At 44.0% G+C, this 27305-nt stretch overlaps 1 protein-coding gene across 6 annotated transcripts; it reads right to left on the bottom strand.

Moving 5' to 3' along the window:
- Positions 1-2930: 2930 nt before the first annotated feature.
- ING4 (inhibitor of growth family member 4) lies at positions 2931-18498 on the bottom strand. 6 transcript variants are annotated; one of them, XR_012587739.1, is made up of 9 exons: positions 18402-18498; positions 6117-6188; positions 5747-5913; positions 5438-5552; positions 5014-5122; positions 4530-4677; positions 4062-4123; positions 3674-3848; positions 2993-3580 (listed from the first exon to the last, which is right to left on the bottom strand). XR_012587739.1 is itself a non-coding variant. In XM_074592992.1 (8 exons), exons 1-8 carry the CDS (start codon positions 18436-18438, stop codon positions 3809-3811), a joined length of 750 nt encoding a protein of 249 aa, XP_074449093.1. In that variant the 5' UTR covers positions 18439-18498; the 3' UTR covers positions 2931-3808. The 6 variants fall into 6 exon arrangements, 4 of the variants coding, with proteins under 4 accessions (XP_074449093.1, XP_074449107.1, XP_074449070.1 ...); XR_012587737.1 differs by lacking the exon at positions 18402-18498 and adding an exon at positions 10962-11165; XM_074592992.1 differs by having other exon boundaries at positions 2931-3848.
- Between the last annotated feature and the right edge of the window lie 8807 nt (positions 18499-27305).

Below are 27305 nucleotides of genomic sequence, written 5' to 3'. Positions count from 1 at the left end.
GCTCCAGCTTCCTGAAACTCAGACTTTTGACTTTACTCATCAACTTGGTTATTTCCAATCCCTCTGAAAGGGCAATTTCTCCAGCTCCATTTTAGAAAGTGTTTATGGTGCACCGACAGCTGTTCCAGGAAATCTGCAAGCTAGGCAGTTCTTTAAAGGAGTTCACGATGACTTTAACTTAGTGTATCCCCTTTTTAAGCACTTCAATTCTACGTGAAGTAAACTTTTTGGATCCTATTACCACTACAGGGATAGAGGTGATCTTTAAAAAAAAAAAAAAAAAAACACTTAAAAAAAATCAAGTAATTTTTGACTGACCTTTTTTTTTTTGCTACTTCCAGTCACACTGGTTTTATTTTGTTGACCTGGATTTCTTGCTTGTTTTAAAGGGAGGCAATTTACTTCTCTGCTGTTTCGGTATTTCACATCTGGACTGCTCTGGCAGCCTTCTTGACATTGTTAAGGAGCAGCGCAGAGCTGGCTCTTTTCCAGCCTCGTAGGCTTTCCATGGCAGTCCAGAGCTTGACAGACCACAGATGCCTTCGGGTGGCTTTCGCAGGCCGACAAACGCCATTTACTGAAGACTGCTGATCAAAAAAGCCGTCGCCCCAATAGATGCTATTTAAAACCCTCCTTACTGTTTGCCTAGGAAGTACATCATCCCCATATGACACCAGCACCAACACAGAATAAATATTTACAGAACACTTCCCCCTCCTCTCATTACAAACAATTCTGCTATCTGCAGTTGGTAATGGACATGTGCCATGTTCAATTATATCAAAAACAAAAGGCATTCTAAAAAAAGCTGCTTATGTTTCTAGCCGTGTCGCTTACAGGCTTTGTTCCCACTGGCTTCATTTTTGTACTTTGTAATTTCCAGCTTCTATTGATTTGATTATTTCCCTCCTTCGGGGATTAAATATTGCACAGTTACTGCCCTTATTCCCTCTCTTCCAAGGTTAGTTTTTAATGTCCTTTCATTTGCATTTATGCTTGTAAGCCACTTAAAAATTCTCGGTTTTCATCCATATTTTTGTATAAATTCCCTCTTCCTCTAAGTCTTCTTCAAAGCATTCCCTTAGCTGCCACCGACAGCCCCCGAACGCTCCACACTGCTGGCTGACAGAAGCAGTGGGCAATGACAGGACCAGGGTGGGTAAGTGGAATTCCCGCCTGGCACTCCCTCCCGTTTTCTGGCACTGAATTGGAACCCGGCCTAGGTGTTTCTCATGTGTTTTGCATTAAAAGTCATAAGGATGTTTCAATTCTGTGTCCCAAGAAGCACAATGGTAACCCTTTGGCCTGAAAAGGGCCCAATTCTGGTCTACCTCCCCCTCTCGGCATCGTACATCGACTGCAGAAGACCTGACACTTGTGTTTCCTAAACCAGAGCTGCCCTGAAGAGAGTTGTTCCTGGGCGGTAAGCAGCACTTAGGCAAGGGGCCCCCTTCTTTCCCGGTTTGGTGTGCAGCACACCCCTGCCCACTCACACCGCTTTCACATTACACCACCTGCATTTATAAACTACTCATTAACCTTCAGCAGCAGCGGCTCCATTACAGGGCCACCACTTCAACCACCTCTCTGGCCCACAGTTCCTAGAAAGGTTGCTGCTATGCCCCATCCCATCAAAACCAAACGACTCAGAGGAGTGCTGGCATCCTTTGTCACCCTTGCACTTTGCCCAAAGCCCGTTTTCAAGTTCAGAGCACATCCTCCCTTTGTTCTGCCAGTGGAGCTCCCAGCTGGTATCTGGATAAACCCCAGCTGAAGAAATTTGTTCTCCTGCGACAGCCTTCTCACCCACTGGATGACGGCACAGCTCCTGTTACAAAGACTGTAGCACACACAGAACTGACACCTTCCAGGATTTCCTTCCTCTCTGTTTAAAGCGGGAAGCCCCAGGAAAATGGTTGAAGACAATATGGGGACTGAGATCCAGACTGTGGCAGTGTCACCACAAACCGTGTGAGCCATAGTCTGGATAATAACTTACCTCTGTTTTTTCCTGTGACAAATAGGAACCTGAGCACCCTTTCTCGAAGCAAAAGCAAAGACTGACTCAATGCTAACTCACAGAAGACTTAACGTCAGCTTCTGAGCCGACGGCTTTGACAAAGTCCCGTACAATTACAAGGCGAGAGTAGCATCGCTCTCCACCTACACAGTCCTCTGAATGGTTTTAATGATGAACCCCTAGAAGAGCTTTGGCTTCATGACTACAAGAACAAAAATGCTCCATTGATCCTCATGCAAGTTATCTCTGTGAGGAAAAACATTTAATCTTTCAGGTGATAAGCTTAAACCCTCCTGAATAGCAGAGAACAAGCAGGAAGAGACTCAAGCTCATCCATCTCCAGGCCGTGCCAATGGAACAGATAAAGGGCAGCTTCAGTATGTACCATCTCCGCACAGGCACCTGCAGACACTACAAAGAGAAATGTGTCTTCAGTCCTTGTTTTGGAGCCTAACATTATCTTAGCAACAGCAGATGGAGTTTCTGGCAACAAGGTGATCCAAGGTGAAAGTGACCCACCAGGGAGCAAGTTATCAGTTATCTGTAAAACCTACCCACATTCTTGGATGCCCGTGGTTTGTCCTGACGGCTTATTTTCTCAGCTGCGCTGCCCAACAGCCACAGTGAAGGCTGGCCTTCTATAACCTCCACCGCTCCTCATTTAAGAGAAGACAACTGATGAAGTAAATGATCCAAAAAAAAAAAAAAAAGGTGAATAAATCTCCACTGTCTTGTGAGGGCATGACTGACTAGAAATCTTAGTAACCTTTTGCAAGTACATTAGGTACTTTTTTCAAGCCTGACCTAGTCAGAATGTCACTTATTAACACTGTTCAGGATTGTTACACAAAAAAGCTGTACCACATTCTTCATTTAGAATAAAAGCAGAGCTGAGAGAGAAAGAATAACTAAAGAGACCAATTGCTGCAGTTTACTTTGGAGGTGACAGCAAGGCAAACAGAGTATTTGTTTCAATGAGCTTTATTTAATTCCATATTATACAAGTGGGAACTGAATCCCCAAACTTCCCATCATCAACATAATGGAGAAGCACCACTGCACAAAAGGAAGGCAGAATTTTGGAGCCGGAAGACGGGCTAGATCAAGCCACTTCTCCCCATATGGTCAGAAATTCTTCCTCCTTCACACAATGCGCTTCCCAGACCAGCAGGTTTACCCCAGGAATAAGAGAGACAGTGCTAGCTCTAAACACTCCCTCCTCCTCTCCCCAACAAAGGAGGCTGCTCAATGCCAGTAGTGGAATGGTTAAAGATAGGGAGTACATTAGGTTTTCAGTCTCTCAACCAGCCCACTAGATTAAGAAGTGGCCTGGTTACTCCCTCTCTCCTGAAAAAGATCCAGGAAAATCAAAGACCTAAAATGCCAAAGACTTACCTCCTTTCCTTCCCCCATCCCATAGCCTTGTTCTCTAAGCAGAGAGTAGGCAATGAGCTCTGAGGAGGCTGAAGGAAAGCCAAGGAAAATCAGGGGCTACCTGAATCCCTGGGAATCTGGTGGCTACCCTGGTGCCCTCATTCATGCCCTTTGAGGTTCAGAGACCTGTTTGGAATAGTACACAGAGAGGGCCTCTCTTAGGGATTCGGAAGCAACCAGGGATACAGAACACACAGAAACCGCCGTGAGGGTACACACCATTCCAGGGATGGCCCAAACCACAAACAGGGCAAGACTGCCCCCCAGCCAAGGCCCCAGGGGCTGGGGGAGCTGGGACGAGGCCCTGGCAGGGGGAAGAGAGCTCCTGCAGCAGTACTGAGGGCTCACGGGATTTTACTTCTTCTTCCTCTCCTGGGAACAGCGAGGGCAGAACCTGGCAGAAAGGGAAGTAAAAAGCCAGCATTTATGGCATGATATGAACCTTGAACATACAGCCCAAAGGACCTTTTCCAAGGTTCCAGACAAAGCCTTAATTCCAATTTTCCTTTTCAAGAGGTCTTCTAAGTGTGCATATACAGTGCTTCTGCTACCCAGGACATCCCTTTTCCAAAGACTAATGGGCCCTCCAGGTTGCTTGTTCACTCACCATTTTCCTCTTGGTTTTGTTGTCAGACCCACACAGGCAAAATGAAACCATTCAATGGAACACTGTTGGGATGGAGAGCAGTCAGTTAAAGAGCAGTTTTCGTTTGAAATCATTGCTTCTGGGCTACTGAAGCTTCCCAACAGTCGACTGCAAATTCCCAAATCCCTAGCAGCGATCAGGGAACGAAGACTCACACCCAACCTATACATTGCTAGCAAGGAGAACTCCCCTCCTCCCTTGCTAACTGTGGGGGCAAGAAAACAACTTGTGATTTTAAGGAAAACCCCGAAGAAAGAAGCACTTAACAGGTCCTAGCAAGCCACCCCTCTGCCCTTACAAACTACCTGAGATAAGCCCTCTTCTCATCACTGCTTGCTGTATCAGGCCCCACCCAAGCAGGACAAGACTTTCTGTGCAAGGCTCTCCCCACTCCCTTCTCCCCTACTTCCATCAAGCGCAGGCTCTTACATCTGGGTTGTCACAGCCAATCATCTCCCCATAGGAGACCTGGTGGCAGAGGCAGTAAGTAGGCTCATTGGGGTCCACGGGCATATCCAATACATCCGAAGGGTGCACATTTCCAAAGGTGACTGAAGGCATCCCATACTCTGTGCTACTGTAGGACAGGAATAAAGTAGGTCAACAAAATAACTGGCTTAGAGTCCCTTCATGTCTCCCAAGACAATGCCCTTGTTTGCCAGACACAGCCACTTCCTTTTTTTTTTTAAGCACATATACCAACCTTTACTGAAGTGACTTGCTTTCCCCATCATGCTAGACTCTCCTGAAAAAATTAAAAGGCCTCCTTCCTCTTGCTTCCCAAGGAGGGACAGGGGACACACCATCAGGTCTGGATGAGTTATCAGATCCTTCACAGGGAAGTCTGTCTAGGCCTCCCTTGGTCTGAGTTTTAGTGCTGCTCCTTATTCCCACAAGTCTTTTAAACACTTACGTGCGGACAAGCTTCAGTTTCTTTTGGGCAGTTTTTGGTGCTTCCTCATCAGAGTTCTTCCCTTTAGAGCGAGCACGGGCAGCTTTCTTTTCTTTTTGGGCTCGGCCCTCTGGTAAGAAGAGAAAAAGGTGTTGCATCTGCCACCTCATCAAAACAGACACCTGACAGTAACAAGCTCTCCAGCACTAAAATACTTTGGAGTGTATGTTGGCTTTAGGCCATGCACCCCCATCTTAATTTTATCTAGCGGCCTTGAATATGCTCACACAAGAAGAGCCCAGGTCACCATCTTTTTACCTGTCCTTCAGATTCCAGCGTAACAGTCTTTGATCTGTACCACTCCAGTGCCTGCCTTCATCCCCACCACTTCCATAGTCACTTGGCTGCCTCCTGTATCAATCTGCAGCCCAGTGGTGGTACTCACTCTTCTTGCCCTTGCTGGAAGAACTGTCATAGTCACTCGACTCTATCTGCTTCTCCTTCAGGTCTGCCTCAAAGCGAGCGAGGTCTGTGTCCAGCCGCCGGATGTGCTTATCAACCTGCAAAGATGACAGTGAACAGGAGTTACCAAAGAAGAGAGCCCAAGAGAGCAAAGAGAAGAGGGCACAGGGCTTGCACTAAGAGCTGAGAAGCAAGAGTGGTTAGGACCCAAAAAGAGAGACCAGGGCCTTCCAGGCTTGGGGGCTTTAGTACGGCCTTTCATGTGATAAGCACTAGACACTTCCCTTCATACCATCTCGTAGGTCTGCATAGCCAGCTGAACTTTGTCGTCCCCAAACTCCTTGCATTTCCCATAGGCCTCCTGGATTTGCTTGAGAAGACCCAGTTTTTCCTCCGAAGACAAAGTCCGTGCATTGCTGATATACTCCGTGGCCAACTTATCGATCTCTGACTTGAGGTCTGAAACAAGTTTACCATTAAATACATAAATACACACATACACACACACTACAGTGCCCTCCATTAAGAAAGACTGAAGGATCAGAGCATCTGTAGGCTTACTTCCCTGCCCCGAGATCCCCGTGATAAAGGCAAAGGAAAGAAAAGCTGGTCAAGCTGCATACTTCCTGTCTTGTCAATGAAACCATCCCTAATATTCTTACCTTCCGTTCTCTGATCCAGATCTCGCATAAGCTGGAAGTTTCTTTGCAATTCAAATGGGAGGTTCTCAATACCTGCAGGGAAAGGAGGATACATGGAGAAGTCAGGTTCCTGTCCACAATGCCAAGGCAGGAACAAAGCTAACTGGTAACAACACATACACCACTCCAGCGACTCCCAATGCCCTTTCCTGGTGCACATCGGCATGCTTCCATTTGTTGTCAACTCCAAAGGAGACAGACTATAGAAATATCATATATTTAATGCAGGAGCATAGTTCTATAATACATACTAATTAACAGGAAACCGCTGCCACGCAAGAAAGGCCTACATCACGAAAGCAGAACACCAACATTTGTAGTGAAGTCAGTTGTTATAATACAATGCATCCAAGAACTACATTTGAAAAAAATAGTACAACAGCTGGTAAATAATGCCATTTAGTTATTTCTACACAAGGATGTCAAAATTAAAGTTGATCTCACTAATGCACTAAAAAATGACTGCATCAATTTTACATATTGGGGACCGGAGACACTTTGTGCAGAGCCAAAGAGCAAGTTTGAGACAAGACGGGGAGCAGTGAACAGCAGTCCTAACCCCCTGCCACGTGTTCCTTCTTCTGCCTTCTGCACCATAATCTCAGTGTAGTCTGTCCTACACCTGAAATGATGCTATACATTGTGAATAATAAATGTATGTAGGGCTCTGAATGAGCAATGTGAAGTTGATAGTCAATTAATTTTCAATGCACTATGCTACTCACCCCCTAAGGCATCACCAGATGCTCAACTGACAAAGCTGGTAAAAAAAAAATCTCATTTTTCCATGCCTGTCTAATCAAACTGAGATCTAGTGCCACTGTATTAACCTGACGTCCAAGCTTGATTGTTGTCACCTTTATACCTAATAAAAAAAGATAAATCTCTCTTGCAGTTTTTTTTAAAAAAAAAAAAAAAAAAAAAAAAAAAGGTGTGGGGAAAAGCTCTTCAGAAACACAACATAAGCATGCCTCCTTCCGGAACCCGCTCTCCAACACAGAGATAGTGTAAGTGGAATCAAAAATCATCAAAATTGCCTAATACATTAATCCCGGCAGCAGTCTCTATTTTCACTGCCACATGTTCCTACAGCAGAGACATTTCCCTGAAAAGCAATCAGCCGGCAGGGAAGGTCTGTATGCAAGGGGCAGGTTTTAACAAGTACTACACACGGACCATGAAATTAATTCCTATAAGAACCGTGGGCCTCACTGTGCTCAGAAGTTGTTTCTTGAACTTATTTTTTCACACAAACAGAATATGAAAGTTACATAAAGAATGTTTATAAGTAATCAAGCTACTGCTTCAATAAATTTCTGTTGCCATTTCTATTTTAAATATCCGAGAAATGCTCCTGTCCTTAGGTACTCAGATACGTAATCACACAGCACATACACATTGCCCCCTTGCATTCAAGCACAGTTAAAAGTGCAAAATTAAATTCTCAAAAAATTAGTAGGCAGAAAAATTAAGGCTGTCTGCACGTTCCTAAATTTGATACTTCCATGTTTGTCCGGCATGACAGACTTCACACAAGGTTCAAGCAGCTGACTACCAGATTACAGCCCTACGGCTCAAAAAAGCATATCAGAAGACAACGGGGACACAATGCTGAAAATTATCATTGCTGACAAAGGGAACTTATGTGAGGGACGGAATCTGGCTTGTAAATCTCAAGACCATGCCTTTTTTTCCTTCCTGCCATCGCCAGCCTCGTCAACTCCAAACCTTTCAATTTGTACAGCAAATGAAACACGGGTCACACTGCAGCATGCTACTTTTCATTTCTCTCCAAAGCATCCCCTGCAGAAGACAAGACAGGTATCCTCTAGAGGAAAAGAGTATCTGCTCTTGCACTGCACACAATGTGTCAAATTTACACCGAGTTTATTAATCCTGGAAGATCATGACTTCTACATTCTTGACTTTGTAGTTTTAACAAAAAGAATAATATATTTTCTTTTTCCCTTCCAAAAAGGAAAGTCGGTAAAGGCACAAGTTCCACTGGATACAGTCAGTTTTTTCTCAGCAGGGCTAGAAACCTTTAGATAGAGCGACCACCTGAGCTAGTACAAAAAACAGTAGGATGCTATTCTCCAGGCAGAACAACCCCACACGAGGTTGCGGCCACGTTTCACAGTGATGTTCTCGCAGCAGGAGAAACTCAGGAAAGAGTTTGCTTCTCCTACAGAACCTGACAGGGACCGTGCTCTAGTTTTTACAGCCGTTACTGTAGAAATCTACCACCACCACTAACGCCAGCGCACACCCTTGTCTGGAAAGCCTCTGTCTTCCCTTTGCCTCTACGTGCCTGGCCTCATCTTTTCAGCCCCTGCCATCCATCCTTCGGAGACGCTGCTTCCCAGCGCCTCCTCGCCTCACTGCCAGCCCCGTGGCCAGGACAGTGCCTCCCCTGCCTCGTTTGCTGCCTCCATGCAGTGTCGAGAGAGACATCATCCAGCTCTGTCTCTGGCCTAGCAGACGCTCAGCACAGACCCAATTGATGGATCACTTACCAGTCAAGTACCCACGAGCAATGATCTTCCAGAGGCTCATTAGCTGGGCAGGTTTCCACAAGGTCTGGGGAGACAAACCCCTGCCATCTGAATTCCTTCCCTGCTAAAACTGGCAAAATGACTTCGTAAAACCCCAGCAAAATCTTTCACTCTGCAAATCTATTATTGGACCACTGTTCCGCAATTGCTTCGACAATAAATGGGGAGAAAAGGAAACAATTGACAGTACAGTGACTTTATAATCAGAACTGTTATTAAGATGCTTTATCTTTGCAGTCAAAAGTGGAAAGAAGCTGCGTACGCCACTACAAATTATCATCCAGCAGGAGTTTGGCAAGAACAAAAAGCATAACAAGATGAAGCTGCAGCTACGCAAATTTTAACTGAGCAACAAACTGTTTGTACGGTATGTAGTTTAACCTAACTATGGGGAAGTCTTCTACTGTCTGCAGCTTAACTCAAAAGCTCCTGCGTACCCTTAAAAAAACCCCGATGCTCTTCATCACAGACTATCACAGTGATCAGAACACTCACTGAAATGGCTTGGTCTGTGCTGCGCTGGCTATCAACATCACCCTAACAGTTCCATAAAAACAAGCCTAACATTTAAGTTTCCATTTCCTCATTCCTACTAACACAACACACTTTCCCTCAGACTATCTAAAAACATTCATGTTATGTATGTAATTTTGTTTCCTCCTGAATTTCTCCTTTTTCCTTTACAATTTGTTTGCTCTTCCTTGCTGCGCCTAAACTTGTCATGACTAAATACACGACTAAATACTACCCAAATAATTCTGATTCTGATATGGATCATAGTAAAGAAAACACAGCCTACAGGCATCCTTGATCACTAGAGAAGGGGGCAGTGAAGGGCAGTGGTGGTGTTGCCAGATAGGCAACAATCTGACAGAAAAATAAAGAAAAGCATCTTTCAACACAAATGGCATAGCAGCAAGAGAGGAAGAGGAGGATGGGGAAGATGTACAGCAAAGACAGTGCTAGCAAGGACAGCAGCTTGGCCCGAAGCATGGGCTGGCATTAGCACAATTACGTCCATACCTGCACAGATCCGCACAGAGCCACGCGCAGCCTCACTGTGCCCCACTCGTTCCTGTTGCAGTACGATTACCCTGTACAGCATCAGCACCGGCTGCCCATTGAATTTTTCCCACCCCTTCCTCTTCTTACCTTGTTTTCATTTCTTATCACAAGTTAAAAGTCGCTCTACCTACCTTTGTCTTTCCTTTCCTCACTTCTTATCCATTCATTACCCTCATTCTTTCATCTGTTTTATTCTCCTCTTTCCTTGCCATTCCTTCCCCCATTCATTCTTCTGCAGACTTCCATAACCATGCAGTCTTGTCCCTTAAGAACCATGCACTCCCACTCTCCAAGTCAGAATCCACCACCACCCTCCTTCCCTTCCAATTATTTTAATTATGTCTTTTTAGAAACACATGTGGCGTATCAAGCGTAGGCAACTGATATTCAGCTACTTAACTCCGATGTTAACTCTGACATCCACACACAGAGAGCAAGCCTACACAACCCACTAACTTTCACTATGCTTCATTCTCCCATAGCACGTCTTTTAACTGTGCCAAACAATGGGTTTGTACTGTCACAGTGTCCAAATTCCGCAAGAGAGACCCACTGCACCAAGCACTATACAAATACATGGTGCCTTTCCCATCTGTTCACCTACCACATTCAGATGCATGCTTAAATTTATTAAAAAATGTGAAAATACATCTCGAAACACAACCACAGTTGTTTTATTGAATAGTACAGATTTCAGCAAACACTTCAAACACCACATTGCTGAAGGTAATTAAACCCGTCCTGCTTGTGCCAGGGATTGCCACAATGAGAGGGTAAATTCTTTGCCCCCTGAGACAGGAAACTGATTGGGATCTTGCGGGGGAAGCACATAGGACTTTTCGGTACTCTGTGATTCTCATAATTTTGTAGCATTTGAAGGATACTGCAGGACAACTGACTTACAGCAATCTTCAGGAGCTTCCTTGCTTCCTCATTAGGGGGAAGGATGTCTTGTATATCCCTGCATCCCTCCTTTTAGAGGGTATAACCCTTTCAAAGCGCTGTTTCTACTGTCCTGTGTTCTAAGCGAATTGTTAATCTTACTACATCATTTATTGAAATTGGAGCATGACCATAATATATACCTTTCTCTCTGTTCATATATGGCTCAGTCCCATTGCAATATATGCAGCCTAAACTGTAACGTTATCCTCACAACACCTCTGTAAGGGATAGTACTACCTACATTTTTCACAAACTGGGTACTGGGGTGCGCAGTAGACTGACTTGCCCACGGACACCCAGGAATTCTGCAGCCATGTCATATAACCCGAGCTCTGGGCCAGTGCACTGCAGACTAGTCCACGCAGGCGCGTCTACTTCAGGCACTGTCCAAAGAAACAGGCATCAGTCAGCAACAACAGTCAACGTAAAAGCCACAGAAACCTAATACTCCCCCCCAAAGAGTGGACCCTTTTCTGGGGGAGGGAGGGCTCTTTTTGTCTTTTTCTTATTACGTTAGTTCACTACTACAGCATCCACAGCCAAGATAGTAGGCAATGTTGTTAAGTTTCAGAAAAGAGGATATTTATTGCTATGTTAAAGATCAACCTTGATTTCAGAAGCTTGGAGGACTTGGAAGACTGACACGTCAAATGAAATTTGCACCACTCCAGGCATTCCCAGCCTGTCATGGATCTCCAAGGACAGGGACCACCACCAAAGAGATCACAGGGCCGTTTGCCAAAATGGTCACATCAGATTCGCTGTTGGGCAAGTGAAGTAATGCAGAGAAAATGCAGCATCCTTTGTCTTGTAAAGGCATCTTGTGTCAGCTCTGTTGAAAATACCAGTCAAAACCAAAATCAATTCTAAATAAACTGGTCATTAACAATAATAAATGTATTAGCTTAGTGTGGGCCGTGCCAGTAGCTTTCACACAGAAACAAATGATGCCTATGAATCACCAAATCCTCTTCCCTGCATGTGATCTTTTGTAATTTTCCACAGATCATGTGTGCTGCATCACAGATGCTAATCCAGAGTCTCAGTAAGGTGAAAGGCATCTTTCATTACACTAAACCGATGTTGAATATAGAAACAATTTATTAAGAGATTTGCATATCTGAAGTATGATGTGAGAAACTTCAGAGACAAGAACGGGAAGGTATAGCTACATGCTACACTGGGGAGGGGATAAGAGTAATGATGAAAGGTAAAGTGAGAGATAAAAGAACTACTGGGGAATCTGGAACGCAGCCAGGACTGGGAAGGAATCAATGACTAGCCTACAGCAAGTTCTGACATCACACCCATGCCCTCTAAGAGTATTAAGATGACAATACACATTATACCCTCATTTGATGAAGCTATCCAGACAAACGGAGCTATTCTGAAAGAATAATCCTATTTTACTGGGTTAGCTAATGTTATCAAGGAATGAAAGGACATTCCCATGTCAGCTGTAGGAGAAAGATGATGACTTTCAAAAGGCTGTATGCTGCTTCTGTTGCTCTGTGCTTATGCTGGCATAAGTTTTCTAGTATTGACAAGCCCTGAACCCGTGTAACTCTATGTGTCTATTGACACATGCAAATAGAAGGAGCAAAGGAAACTTGGTGCCTCCCTAATCAATATAAAAAGAGGGGAAAACCCCAAAGAAAATGACTACACAGTACCGTGTTAACTTACCAGCTGAGGACTCCTCATCTAAGTCTGCTGTTTCCATCATCCTCTTCGCTGAGGCAGATATTTCCTAGTGTCTGCTCCTGGAACACGTCCTGACTGGTGGCCTCCAAGACAATGGAATGAATACCAAGCAGCCATCTGAGTAGACAGGCCAGCAACATCTTTCTACCTCTTGAGCTCACCAAGATTACTAGCCCACTGCTGCTGACTCTCCTAAGCATTTACATCCAATTTAGACCAAATGGTGGCCAAATCTAGTTCCTCAAAGGTTTGTGGTGGGAGAAGATGGAAACATTTTTTTATTGTTTTGTTACCATTCCTTACCAATGTTTTATACTGACATTTATTCAGCAGCAGACCAGTTCAACCATAAGGAAATTTAAACTTCCTTCCAGTGTGGCACACACTTCCCAACTGGAACAACATGTGCTCCCCATTCAGTAAGGCAAATAAAGCAACAGCCTCATCAGCCCAGGCAGGAATATACGTGGTGGACAGTGATGGCCGGAACCATCAGAGAAGGTGCCGTTTGCTCGCTTCAGAAAGCATGTCCACAAACACGACCCTTCCATTCACCTCTGCTACTTGAGCAACTGGGCAGACACATCCTCAGCAGCAGAGAATAGGTAGGTGAGCACAGAGATCACCTCGTAATAAATTCCGGCACCAGAGAGCTGAGGAGAGGTATGTGCCTTGGTTCCGTTGCCATAGAAGATAAAACTTGTGTGTTGTCACCAAGTACACCTACTTAGTAAACAGGGAAGCACTGAGGGTAGAAAATACATCTCGTTGTACAGCAGTTCCCTCTACTACGAAGATAATCCCTAAACTCATGGCACATTCTCATACACACAGAGACTTACAGAAAACTATTTGGGACTGTTTTCTAAATGTATGTACTTCAGGGATGTCTAGTATAAAGAAGCTTTGTGATCCTCTCGAAAATTGCAAACATGAAGAAAACTCAGCATTTGCATCTCATCTTCTGGAAAATCTGTATTAGTCACCCTTTCTTTCTCCCCCTCAAAGCCTTCACTTCTTCTACAGTATTTCTAACCCAGTACGAGAGCAAGTTACTGAGCCAAGCACAGTAACTCAAGTTTGAGCAAGCATTAACTCCTCTAATGCATCTTCACGCAAATTCAATCCTCTCATCACAAAACACGATTTTTTTCTTCCGTCTAATTCTTCCTCCATTCCTTTCTACATCTCTAACTCCGTTGCACCCATAGTTTCTTCCCTACTAAAGTTGCACTGCTTTCTTGGTGTGAGGGAAAGCACTTCAGCTTCTTGCTTTCTCCCCTCAGAAGCAGGCACAAAATGGCTTAGAGACCAGAAGGAGGATAATATTTGAATAAATTGAAGAGAACTGAGAAAGAACTGTGCTCAAAATAAAACACTTGGGAAGAGAAACGGAAGAAGAACCATTCTTCTTCTTCTTCCCCTTCCCTGAATCCCTTGGCTCAGCATAGTCATCGAAGGGGCAGCTTCAGTGGGATGAAGGAAGGAGGGTGATCAGAGTTAACAAGATAAGGAGTTCCTCTGTCAGGATGTTCAGCAGAGAAGGAACGTGCATATTTTTGTGCTGCAAAAACACCTGCTAGGAGTTTTAACATATTTCAGACAGATACGCTTTGCAATTAACAACTTAGAGCAAAGACAAGGGCATGTCTTTTCCTAGGTCTAAACCCAGTCTCAAATTACAGCAAGTTCTTGAAAGCTACTGAAATACCAGACCTAGTAAAAGGCGTCTGGCAGTTTCTTAAGAGAACTGTTGTTAACTTGGCTATTCCACAAAAATCTTCTGGAAAAGAACTTTAGATGTCCAAAGTACAGGACTAAAAATTCGTAAGTTGAAACAAAGGAGGCTGTATGCACAGCTTTGTCAGACCGCTTGTGCATTTTAATGTATAGTTTCTAATTACCTAACCACATGAGGTTTTCATACAAGGTGTTTCTCATTCCCAGTGACTGAGCAGTGATTCAACGTTTTTATTCTCTTTGCATACATACAAAGAGAATAAAATAAAATTCATACTCTCTGAGTCACACACACACGACCCAAACCTCAACCTGAAAATTGCTTTTTCAAGGCGTTCATTATTGTGACATGTGAATGCTTTGCCACAATGCTGCTGTGGAGTAGCGCACTTCCCTTACCAATAAAATGAAGGACAAGAGATTTACTGAGGCAAAGAGATTAAAGCCAAGAAGGCCAGCTAATTACAAACGCACCTCTTGAAATGTCTAAACATGCTACGTGGCCTGACTCTTTGGAATTATCTGTTCAAAACAGACTTCAGCTGCAGCTACGCGCATTCTGCACATCTGCTTTTCTCTGGCTACAAATTGTCACTCATAATTTGAGGGAAGCACAATCTATGCAAGGAGAACCTGTGAAAAGCATGACCCCCAAAACAAACACAAACATCAAACTCACTTTGCCAGAGTGGTATTCAATTGCCTCAAACATAAGGCCACCTTTTTTCTTCCTACAATCTTCACTTAATTCATTATACACCTTCCTTTCTTCAAGGATTTGAAGAGGTCCTACAAACAACTGCCCTCTTTCATCACACACTCCTCATTCATTCCCTGAGCAGATCCAGCCAGTAAACCATATGAAAGAGAATCTCTGTTGGAGGAGAAAAAAAAAAAATCAACTGAAAACTGTGTCTGCATTAGCACTATAATACTGAAAGAATTCCATTCCAAGAAGCAAAGGTAAATATTAGACATTTTTATGAGAGCTGACCAAAGGTTCTGGACTATTTATTTGTATCAATTTTCAGGAAGTTTTGGAACATTAACTGAACCAAATGATTTTAAAATACTGAAATAATGTAAAAAAAATAATAAAAAGAGAAAGAAGGAGGAGGGGAAAAACTGAGTGCTGGCAGGCAGGCATGAAAAGAAATAGAATAGCTGATCTGAGATAATTTCAAAAAACTAAATGAGAGTGAAAATACAGGTTAAGTGTTAAAACAAACTTGCCTGACGGGACCTTTTTTGGTAAGAACATACATTTCATCAATTAATCTAAATTTTTTGTAGTGATTAAACTACAATTTGCATCAAGTACTCGATTCAGTATCAGAAAGTATCTGGCATAACAAGTTAGAATATGAAAAAAAACCCAAACATAAGATATATTAAAAGTACTTCAAATGGCTACGAAAGGCTTTAGAATGCATTATAGAGAAGTATCAGCAGTGGCTGCACCCCTCATGCAAATCCCACACAAAGCAGTTCTTGACCCAACGGAAGAAAAGTTTGTCAGTTGGAAGTGAGATACAGACTGGAAGAACGAGAACGGAAGGAACGGACCACTGGGACAGCAAGAGACAGCCCGACTGCAAACAGATACTTTCCATCAAGTCTTACAGAGGGTAGTACATTTAGGAACAGGCAATATAAGTGATGGATAAAGGATGCTGGACCATATTTCTAAGAAACAGGAAGACTGTATCATTTCAATACCACGGCAGATAGTTACCCGAATACGAGCTCCCAGCTGAAAGGCAAAGGCAAACAGGCATAAGGGCATACCCAACAGAAGAACAATAACCTGCCTTCTTTAGTTAGTACTATGAAGAAGACCCGTTACTAAAGGACCGAATGCAGAGAGTCAGAAGTTCAAGTAGGATGTCAAAAGATTAGAGCAGGCTTGGAGAAGAACAAGATGACAAATTAGAAAACTGAAAAATATATTATCACAGGCTATTTTCTTTTCTTTTTTTTTTTTCCCCTAAGTTACCAGAAAGAAGGTTGAGATTTAGTCATTTACAATCTACATAGAGAAAAAGCTTTTAATAAGGGGACACTTCAACATGTGAGATAAAAGGTGTTATAAGTGCACTGACTAAATATTGGAACTGTGACAATTAACTACAGACAAAAGTCACAAAACCATGACAGGAAATCCTATCAGCAAACTAACTTACTGAAGACTGAGACAGATGCTTTTTGACTGGAAGTATTACAATTCATGTGGTGCGCTTTTCTGAAAGGAACTCTAGATTAAGCAACAGCAACTGTCTTGCAATTAGCTAGCAAAGGGAAAAAATGTTGCATATACTATAAAGGACACCAGACAAAATTGAAAAAGGCCTTAAGAGTGCTGGGAGCATGCAAAAATGGCTAAACTATCACAGCGAAGATTGCTTTGTTCTTCCTAGCATCTCTGTAGCCAGATTTTTTTTTTTTGTACTTTTACATTGTGCAGATTACTGGTTTTTGTTTTGGTTTTTAGCAAGACACCTTAAAAATGACTGGCTACACCACCATAGTAACATCCACCTTCAACAGGATGAGAATCTCTAATTCAATTGCAGGACCACAGATCTCAGCTGAGAGAGAAAGTAAGAGTTTGTAATTTTCTCTGCATGCCTGTACTAGCGGTGAATACAGGAGTTTCCAGGGGGTTCATCGATTTCAGCTGACAGCGGGAGCCAGAAGTGTCTGGCTTTGGTGGGAGCACTGTCTAGCCCCTAAGCTCACCCACAGCTTGCTTTCTCTATGATATGGTATCTACCATACATACCTCTCCACACTCAGTGCTGCCTCTTTCCAATCTCTGCCTACCATCCGCAAATCCCAGTCTTTCATTCCTTTATCTTCACACTGCAGCTCTTACTCCCAGTAGGAAACCCCTGCATCCTCCCCAGGGGCTTACTCGTTGTCTATCTCTTACATAGCCCGTGTCCTCCCAACTCCTGGACATCTTTGCTGAGAAGCCTCAGCCAACTGCAGTCTTCCATAATGGAATGAGAAAAGCAGAAGAACATACATCTTCGCTCAGCATTCCTTGCTCCTCTCTAACAATCTGCCCCCTCATCCAACTCTTCTTCCTGGCTTTTGCATTCTCCTTCCTCAGAGCTCCTAGATCCTTTCCTGTCCACTTCCAGTTTCTTTTCAGCTTTCACTGAAATGTATTACGGTTCTTGAACGTTCTTAATTTAATTAGGTTTCCTAATGACGAGAGAAGCACTGCAGACATAAGGAATGAGACCCTTTGTCTCCATATCAACGTATTATTAGCTCCGTGCTGCTGGAGGAAACTTAGTGTAGCAAAACTTCTGAAGAACCAAGCTCCAATGTTTCCAAGCACATGCAAAGAGCAAGAGGTTTATCTTGGCCAGGTATAGTGAAGTAAACAGACACGTTATTAGTACAACCGCGCTTTAAACACACTACCCCATCACCACACACCCCTGTTTTTAGTATTGACACCAGATCAGAAAAAAAACGTGGAAAGAGCTTTCATCAAAGGTTACTTCAAAAACAATTCCTCCAATTAGCCTACTTAACTATTTTAAGAACAGAGGGGGAGAAAACACGCATTGGAAGTCTTATCCCCCAAAAAGGGCAGAGTTTGACAACGTTATAAGCACCTTAAAGCAGGACGGTATGGCACAAGGACTCCGATAACGCCACCAACTCCGTTAGTACTTACGGAGCGCTTCTGCGACCAGAGAAACGGGACTGCGCTCCTACAGCGAAGGAAGCCGTGGAAACTACCTCCCTACAGATACAAAACTTATCCTCGCCTTCGCTTCACCAGCCCTTGCAGTTCAACCCAGCAAAGCCACCCACAGCCAAGCCGCCGCTCCCGAAAGGCGGCCGGAGCGACGCCGGGCTCCTTCCACCGGGGACAAACCCGGTGCCTGCCGCCGGTGCCCACAGACAGCAGCGGGGCCGGCCTCCCGCGGCGGCCGCAGTTCCCGGAGGCGAAGGGGCAGCCCGTACCGACGCTCGGGGCCGTCCGCCGGAGCCGCCGTTGCCAAGCCGGGTCCTCTCCGCGGCGGACGGGGCCCTTACGCCCGGGCCGGGGACAGCCGAGAGGCTCCGAGCAGGCCGCGGGCGCCCCGGCGACCGGTCAGCCCCCAGGGCAGAGCTCGACCCCCCGCAGGGCCCCGCCCCGAGCCGCGCTCCCTCCGTGCCCCCGCCAGGGCGGCCGCCAGCCGCGGCCCTCGGCCCCGCCCCCGTCGGCCCTTACTGTCCAGGTAGTGCTCCAGGTACATCCCCGCCGCCATCTTGGGCCCCACACACACGGGCGCTTCCGGCGGCAGCCAGACGCCGGCACCCCCCCTCCCTCCCTCCCCTACCCGGAAGCAGCGCTGACGGGCTGCGGAACCCGCTTCCGCCCGCCTTCCCTGGCGCTTCCGCTCCGCTCCTGCCGCCATTTTGGGACTAGGGAGGCCTCATCTTCGCCCGGCCGGGTATCTGCCGCCCGCCCGCCGCCTCAGGGCCCCGGCAGCCCCAGTCCCCGCCGGGGCTGAGGGAGGGAGGGAGGGAGGGTGCTCTGCGGGATCAACACGGGCCCCTCCGCAGGGAGACGGGGGGAGCAGGCCCGGGGCTGCCTTAGTCTGACTCCCCTGAGCTGCGGGAGGGTAAATACCTGCTGCTGCTTCATCCCCGCGCCAGAAGAACCAGGTTTCGTGTTTTGGAGGCTACGGAGGGCTCTCTTGGCTTCAGATAATTTTCAGCAGCCTGGCTGGGTAATCCGGGCTGTTTGTTACAGCACTGAATCTTCCTAGTCATCATACAGTTCCCCAGCGACAAGCAGCTGCTGCTATGTTATAAACAGAGACTGTCTTTGCTGTAAAATGATTGTGGTACAAACTTAACATACCTAAGAAACCAAACAAGCCATGACGTGGAAGTTAAACATGCGAGCATGCTGCCTTTTCCCCATCTTGCCAGACCCACTTTCTTGACAATACACGAGTCGTTCCTAGGTTAGAGATCCTGTTGCTGCAGAGCGCAGGAGCCCTTCCCCTGGTGATCCTTTGCTCATGGTTGCACATGACATGGTACGGAATTGTGCTAGGTCAAGAGGGCGAAGGAACCGAGACAAAATTATCTTTGAGCTTCACGATTCTAGTGTTCAGGACTGCTGTTTCAAGAGGTCAGTGTTACCAGTATCCTATACTGTTTAGGAGGCACTGGGTTTGTTGGGCAAATGCTAACATTTCATTTGCATTTCTCCTGCCCACTGACCTACATTGTTAGTTTTTTTCCCCCACAGACTGTATAGTGATGGTTGTGGCTTAAGACTGCTTGCAGCTAGATCCTGGCCCCCTGAGGAGAATTGACCAGACATGTTTCTTCTCTTTCCTCCCAAAGATTTTTCAAGGCACTGTACCTTTATCAATATGAATATACCAGGATTAAGTCTTCCAGCAGCCTGTGATGAAGACTGAGGGACTGCAACAAAAATGAACTGCAGCTGTTTGAACTATCAACCATCTTGCTGTTACACTATTTGGTTAATTCAGAGATCCACTGTGTTCTGAAGATGCAGTGTTTTCCAGTCCTGTTCCTATAGTCATTTATTTATGACATATTTTTAATTATTCAAAACACATTTCTTATTCTCTTCAGTAACCCTGTGAAGCAGCTGGCTTCAGTTAGCTGAACATTATTGCCTCACTTTGTTTTTAAAGTACTTCAAAATTCTTGTCTAAATTGCCTTACGCTCTTAATTACGGAGGATGTGTTTGTTGCATTAAAAAAACACCAATCTGCTCGCTATACCCTGTCATAGTACTAAACCAGAATCTCCCAAATGCATCCTGCTTGGAGCTACCAGGCTGAATGGAGCTGGTGTTAAGAAACAGGTATTCTTAGACATTGCCAATTTGTTTAAGAGACCAGCTCGGAATCCCACCTTATCCTCCATGCCAAGGCTAGGGAGATGTTAAAATAATAGACCACTGAAATGGAAAGACAAGCTCCCCCGGGCTTGTTGTCACTGCTGATACAAAAGATAGTGAAAAGAGGAGACACTTGCCTAAAATCTAAATGGTAAACCTTAGTAAAGTGTAAAAAAGTACATTTAACTTCACTAACCGCCACTGTGAAGTTGGAAAACAAAGGGGAGAGGCAGTTTTGTGTACCTGGGTGGTCTCATGGCAGTAGAAACTCTTCCAATACAGCAAAAACTAGTTCCTGAGCTCTGAATCTCAAAGTTTGCCATCTCTCTATTTTTGCTTTCTTTAGAAAGCTGAGGCAGAGGTTCATGGAGAGGCGTTCCAGAAGCATCCTCACCCACAGACAGAGCGTTACGACAGTAGTTATTTGGTGAGAGGTGTAATTTTTTTTTTTTGGAGTAAACACTTCTGCAAGTGAAAGCCCTAACATGGGCACAGACGATTTTACAGGAAGATGCTTCTCCAACTGGAATATGCTCTAGAGGTATCTGACTATTCATGTCTACCCCCACCCAGCCTCGTATATTGATACTCCGGTAACTACTGTAGTAACAAAGCCACATATGCTAACCCCAATGGTTCTCATACACCACCCCACCAACCCACCACCCCAGAGTTTGCTACCTCAATTACATCCTACGGTTAAACTGGTAAATACCTCCTAGTTAGATGAAGGACCTGACTGATGATGGTGTAACTGCCCAGAAGGCCTACGCATCTCACAAAGGGAAGCTGAACAGCCTACCCAAGTAGTCTAGAGTAGTGGTTCTCAACCTTTATTGATCTACAGATGCCTGTGTATTTTCCCTTGGAAACGTAAACATCTGCATACCAAATTTAAGACTCCAGCTTTTCAGTTCCCTTACAGACCTCTTAAATGTTGTCCAAGGACCACAAGGCAAAGGCCAGTGCTTGACAGGGATACTTATGCATACCCCAGCAGGAGGCCTACCACTTCTGAGTCTTGTTTGGTTCCCTTTTTGCTGTAGAGGTACACATTCAGCTCTTCTCACTCTTTAACATTCTCAGTTCAGAGGTCCCTGCTCTGCATTTCCTTCTCTTCAGGAAAGCCCAGATGTACCCACACTTCATCATACAATTGACCGGCAACACTTGCCCCCGAGGTGGTTAATCAGCTTTACAAATGAAAGAGGATGCCAAAGGCACCAGATTATAGCTGTGTCCGCGTTCCAAAAACATATCCTAATTCGGTAGCAAAACTAGGCATAGACTCTAGTTCTTTGGTGTCATGATTTCTTTTCTTGCAGTTTTTTTTTTTTTTCCATTCATTACACAGACACTACATGAAATCGAAATGTTTGTTGGACCAAGTTACTACATCTCTCTAGTACTTTGGTGTTCTACTATACAGAAACAGGAAACCATGCACACAAATTTTATCTTTTGTACCTGAAATGATGATTGAACAGGTACCTGTTTTGTAGTTAAGGAAGTGTACAGAGCAATTTCATTCTATGTTCTGAAACTGCACTAGTAAACTTGGGCAGCTTTCAGGTACATTACCTGCAAAATATTAGAAGAAAACCCTAAACATGATATATATCCTTTAGTTGATATAAAGATGATAAAATAATCAATAAAAATATAGAAGACAGGCAGAATCTCATAATTATATTCTATATTAGGAAGAAAGTTGGATGATGTAGACAAATCTCTGAAGTAATGAAATATTACCTATTGCCAATGAGATTTAGGAAGATGTTTAGTTCTACCCATTAAATAATACATCCTAGAAGTTGCATAGCTAGAAACTGACAATCAATAATTTTAAAAGAATTATCCGGCAAGCAGATGGAAGCGATGGGCTTTCTTTTCCAAACAACTTCGGAGGTCTGAATGTGTTCCAGAAGACCAGCAAATACTTTTACTTAAAAAGTATTTGAAAAGTAAATGGGATCATCCAGGTTGCTGTACGCCAGTTAACCTAACACTGATTTGGCAAAATCACAGTGTGATTGATATGGGTCGCACTCAGCTAAGAAAAGAAACATAATGCTGTTTGTTTCAATTTCAAGAAAAACATCTAATTAAAAGAACTACATGTCCTTTTATCGCAATGTAGGTTTGGTGGCTCACGATAACCATCTAGGCCTAATGTAGCAAGAGTTATAACTGAACACTGCACAGTTTGGTCATTCATAAAGGAAAAAGAAAAGCAATAGGTAAGTACTACATGATGGAGCCAAGCCTTACCGTGAGACACCTAAACCAGCTCAATTTCATTTAGCTGTTTGGAAGGATGAATACAGTGACTTGATTGTGGTCTGTGATTCATTACAAATGAAAAAAGACTTCTTATAGCAGAAGACTTTAATGTACTGAACACAGACATAACAAGACCCTATGGATTAAAAAAAAAAAAAAGTAAAATAGAATGTCAGTTTTAATGGCAGTGATAACCAACAAAAAACTCTAATAAGGGCCATGGTTGATTAACCATAAGGCTTTAAATTATGAAAGTCTTAAATCTTTCTTGAAGATTTAACTGAATTACAGACCAGCAATACTATCATCAGTCACGGCTGAGATTCAGTTACTGTTTGTGGGTGACTTTTCTAAATGATTTCCAGCCTACATGATGTTTCCTTTTAAAGCAATGATAATTTGCAAAATCCAGCTGAGAACAGACAACCAATTCAGTGAAGGACAAGACGACGACGTGCTACTGACTTCCAGCAAAGATACAAGATGCAACCTAAAACAGAACTCCAGAGTCATTGTCAAGTCTTCTTGGGTACAGACATACAGAAACAAATGGATTGGCATCACAAAGAAAGCGCAGAGTCAAAGAATTCAGGGAGCTGAAGAGAAGCTGAATTCAGGAAGAATTCAGGAAGCTGAAGACCATGGGATCTTCTTAGAGAATCTTCCACCCTTGTGAGTGGGAGTTAAATAATTGAACCCTTGTTTGCTTGAGAGCACAAAGCTGAAAAGCTGCAGACTGTGGAACCTGAGGCTTCATCTCAACAGGGAACGATTTTATATAGATGTTACATTTTGCATCCCGCAGGTAGCAACTATACTTTTTAAACCACCTGAAGCGCTTTGAATATGTTAAACAGCTTTGGGAATCCAAAGAGGAAGACCTAATCCAAACTCAAATAAGTGACAAAGATAATGAGAGTCGGGTATCTTCAATTATTTCTACACCAGCAAAAGGACTCTGGGTAAACAGAGAAGTAAGAAATTCTCATTGATGAGAAAAAAAGAGGCCTGGAATAAAGCGTCATTTCTGAAACTCGATGGGAAAGCCCCTTAGTGAAAAATCATTAGTTTCTTCCTGGGCAACAGTAAAAGCTATAGGAGCAGTAGCAAACTGCACAAACACAAGCAATAATACCTTTGAAATAACTGTTAACACAGGAATTGTACAGCCTCAAATACATATGGATCCCATGCTAGGCAACAGATTCCAAGAAGGATGAATAGCAGACATTAGAAAAAAACCACATCAAACCAGGGACCAGGAGAGGTGATTTCAAGCGCCTTTAACATATAAAATGAAAAAACACCGCAAGGAATTTTAACTTGTGAGCCATTCCCCAGGGAATTCAACCAGTTGGCAAAACATCTTTCCAACTTTTAAAACTGTAGCTTTCTTAATACAAGACACTGCACCCAAAACAAGTCAATTTTTCAGACTTCAAGGTGATGCATACAAGACAAGATAATAAATTGAGTGAAACTCTCAATTTTGCCCTGTTCATATGAAATATGGACATGCAGAAGAGAGCCACAAGCAGTAATAAACCTGGGCTGAGTCTGTGCTAATTTCTAAGGTGAGCAAACTATAAACTGAGTTGTCCATGAGAAAAAAAGAAATAAGACAGAAAAATGTGAATGAAACTCTTCTGTAAGAAAAGTTTATTATGTGGCCATAAAAAGCCCTAATTCCACAATCGAGAAAGAGGAAAACTTTTGGTAAAAGCTCATCCTGGGTTCGGTAAGAAAGTCTGTGAGCAAGAAGAAACAATTTAAAAAAAAAAACCCCAAAACAACAAAAAAACCTCCCGAAACATAACACAAGGAAAATGGGAAGGCCAGACAGCAACCGACATAAATTAGACATTATAAAATAGATAAAAAATGTTAAGGAAAGCTTTGTGGCTAGCAAAACTACTGGTAATAGGAAAGGGATTTTGGATCTTTCAATCCTTTCTTTAAATAAAAAATAAAGAAATCTTAGCAATAGTACTGTTCCATGCTAGCTAAAAATGGTGAAAGTGCTAGTGACACAGAACAGGGGAAAATCAGTCAACAAATACTACTAATTCCACATTCAGAAAGAAACAGGATGTGGCAGTCATATGAAAATAGCAACTTCTATCCAGTACCTTAGTATCAAAGTAGGAGATTAGACAACATCTACTAGTGATGTGTATTTTTAAGTCAGCAAAGAAACAGGAGTCCTAAAAGAGTTCACTAGCAAGCTCTCTAGCCCATTGATTCAGATTTTAATTAAACTTGGGATATTAGAGAAATACCTTGAGACATTCATGACAGTATTCCCAAAAGGAAAGTGAAATGACTCAATGTGAAGTTACGGAAAAGTTGTTGAGATGAAGAATTAGTGAATGAAAAATAGAACCTATAACCCAAAGGTTTTATGAAATACAGATTTTTGTAGGAAAAGGAAAAGAAAAAACCCAAACCCTAATTTCATTCTTAGATGACATCATTATACATTTGGTTTAACAAAGGGGACTGCATAGGTGCAACATACTTAAATTTTTGTAAGGCATTGACCTAGCACCATAAGTCAAAAAGATTTACTGTACATAATCACATACTAAGAGGATTAAGAAATGCCTAGCCTGCGAGTCTCAAAAAGAAGCTAATAAAAAGTTACGCTGAATGATGCTTTTCAAGTTAGTGTAGGTCAGACGCAATATAGCATTTTCAACCCGGATCTGAAAGTAAAAAACAACAACTGATACAGTTTGGGGGTGACAGAACTGGGAAAGCGGCGAGTAGCCTGGTCCATGGGTAAGCCAGGTCCATTCACACAAACTGGACTTCGATACAGCCTCACGTGAAGTATCTAGGAAATAAGAACTCAGACCATACCTGTAGAAAAGGGGGAAACACTATCACGGAAAGCCGAGACTTCGGATGATGTAAGGGTCACACCAGACAAGCAGCTAATGTGAGCTCCCGTGTAATGCTGCGAGAAAAGGGCAAACGCAATCCTCCGCAGACTTAAGGCAAAGGGCAGGGGAAACTTGTCCATGGCACTGGGGCTTGAACACTCAATTCCGAAAGGAACGTTTTTACAAGATACCGAAAAAATTTGACAAGATGTAGAAAGAAAAGACAAGAATAATTCATGGGCTGGAGGAAATCCCTTACAGTGGAAGATTTAAGGAGTTCCATCTATTTAGCTTGTCAAAAAGTGGATTGAGAAGTGATGTTACAGTGTTTAAATACCAGTCCAGGGGAAAAAGCCCCACTGTGCTCTAAGGCTCTCTGAAACAGCGGGATGGACGTATCCAGAAGTAGTAACTGGAAGCCAAAGCCAAACAGATCCAAAGGAGAAACCGGGCTTAAGTATTTACACAGTGAGAACACGAAGCCCTTGCAGCAGGCTACCAATGGAAGGGATTCTCTGTGTCCCAGTGCCTCAAAATCAAGCCAATGCATTTTGTCAATACATACTTCAAATACACATTAGTTCTTGGGGCTCAGTACAGGATAAATGGGTTGAAACGTCACCTGTAAAATGCAGGAGTCAAATCAGACAGCTTCTTCTAGCCTAACCTATGGATATACAAAATACTCCGACTGTTTGCAGCCAGCCCTGGTGACTAAACGCAGAGAAAAAGGCTTCTGCCACAGGCTCTGCAGGCGCAGAGCTCCTCACTTTTCTTGTGGGAACCGCAAGGCTGCCCAAAAGCAGGGATGTGCCGACCCTTGCGTCCGCCCACACAAGCCACTCGGGACTCACAGCAGCAAGATGCTCGTGCAGGGGTCTGGTGCAGGGGGAAGGAACACACGTCACAGGGGCAGGGTGCTCGCAGCAGCACCTTCAAGGAGCCTTTTACACCAATTTATTTCTATACAAGGTGGTTAAAAAAAAAAAAGCGCCCCTATTGTTTGTTGATACAGAAGTCTGGGATTCTATAGGCTTTGGGTGGGTGATTTGATTTTAAATCCCAACAACACATGCTTTTTCCCTTGCCTTCTCATTCTCTTCCGAGTCAGCCTCCACGATCCAAAGAAACTAACAAGTGACACACAAGACTAGTAGTCATGTGGACCAAAAAACAAAAAAAAAAGGGAAGGAGAATTGAAGACGAAGAGAAAGGGAAAAACAAACGAAGAGTGAAAATAAAAATTCGCCAGGATAATGCGTTTTATAAACACAGAGATAGAAACAGTTACAGCAAGGACAGAGCGGGCCAGGGGTGGGGAATAGATATTTATATATATATATATATATAAATTCAAGGGGCCTTCAGTTTATTCTTGTTGGCTCCCCCTTCTCATTAGATTGGTCTCTCTGTGGGGATCTTCATCCCCTTCTCTCCACTGTCCACCTTTTGGGGATTCTCTCCCATGACCAGGGTCCAGAAGAGGCCACCACTGCCATGTGAGTCCAGCCCGTCTTGGCAAGAGGGAGCCTGGGAGAGCACTCTGACGGGAGGTGAGCAGGAGAAGCTAGCCTTTCCCTGCCTCCTGCCGGCTCCTTGAAAAGACTGGTCTATTCCTCCTCCTCCTTCCCTTTGGGAAACTGGGGGCAGGACAGGCGCGTGAGAGTCAGAACTGCTGTCGTTCCGCTTTTCAGGAAAGGGAGTAGAGAGAAGGGTGATGATTATTTTGGCAGTCTCTTACCCTCCCTCTGGTTGCTTTTTGGTTTGTTGTTGATGCCTGCAGGCTTTTCTGAGGAGGTGGGCAGGGCGGGGAGCAGGAGGGAGAGGAGGACGAGTACAAGCTGCTAGGACATCATCCACAACGGGCAGGAAGAGCAATGAGCACGAACCCACATTCCTACAGGGCCTTGGCCATCGTGCTGCTCAGACAGCTGGGAGAGAGAGGCAGCAGCCAGTTCAGACAGACTCCTCTCTATTGCTCTCCACCAAGGGAGGAGAAAGAGTGCAATACTCCACAGCCCTCAGGCAGTGTAGGCACCTGTCCGGCCCAGAGAACATGCCTCGCCTCTCCCCCCC

The sequence above is a fragment of the Larus michahellis genome, chromosome 1 (genome assembly GCF_964199755.1).
Source record: "Larus michahellis chromosome 1, bLarMic1.1, whole genome shotgun sequence".
In the NCBI taxonomy this organism is placed as follows: Eukaryota; Metazoa; Chordata; class Aves; order Charadriiformes; family Laridae; genus Larus; species Larus michahellis.
The sequence above is the reverse complement of the archived record's forward strand: the minus strand, read 5'-3'. Positions and strand labels throughout refer to the sequence as shown.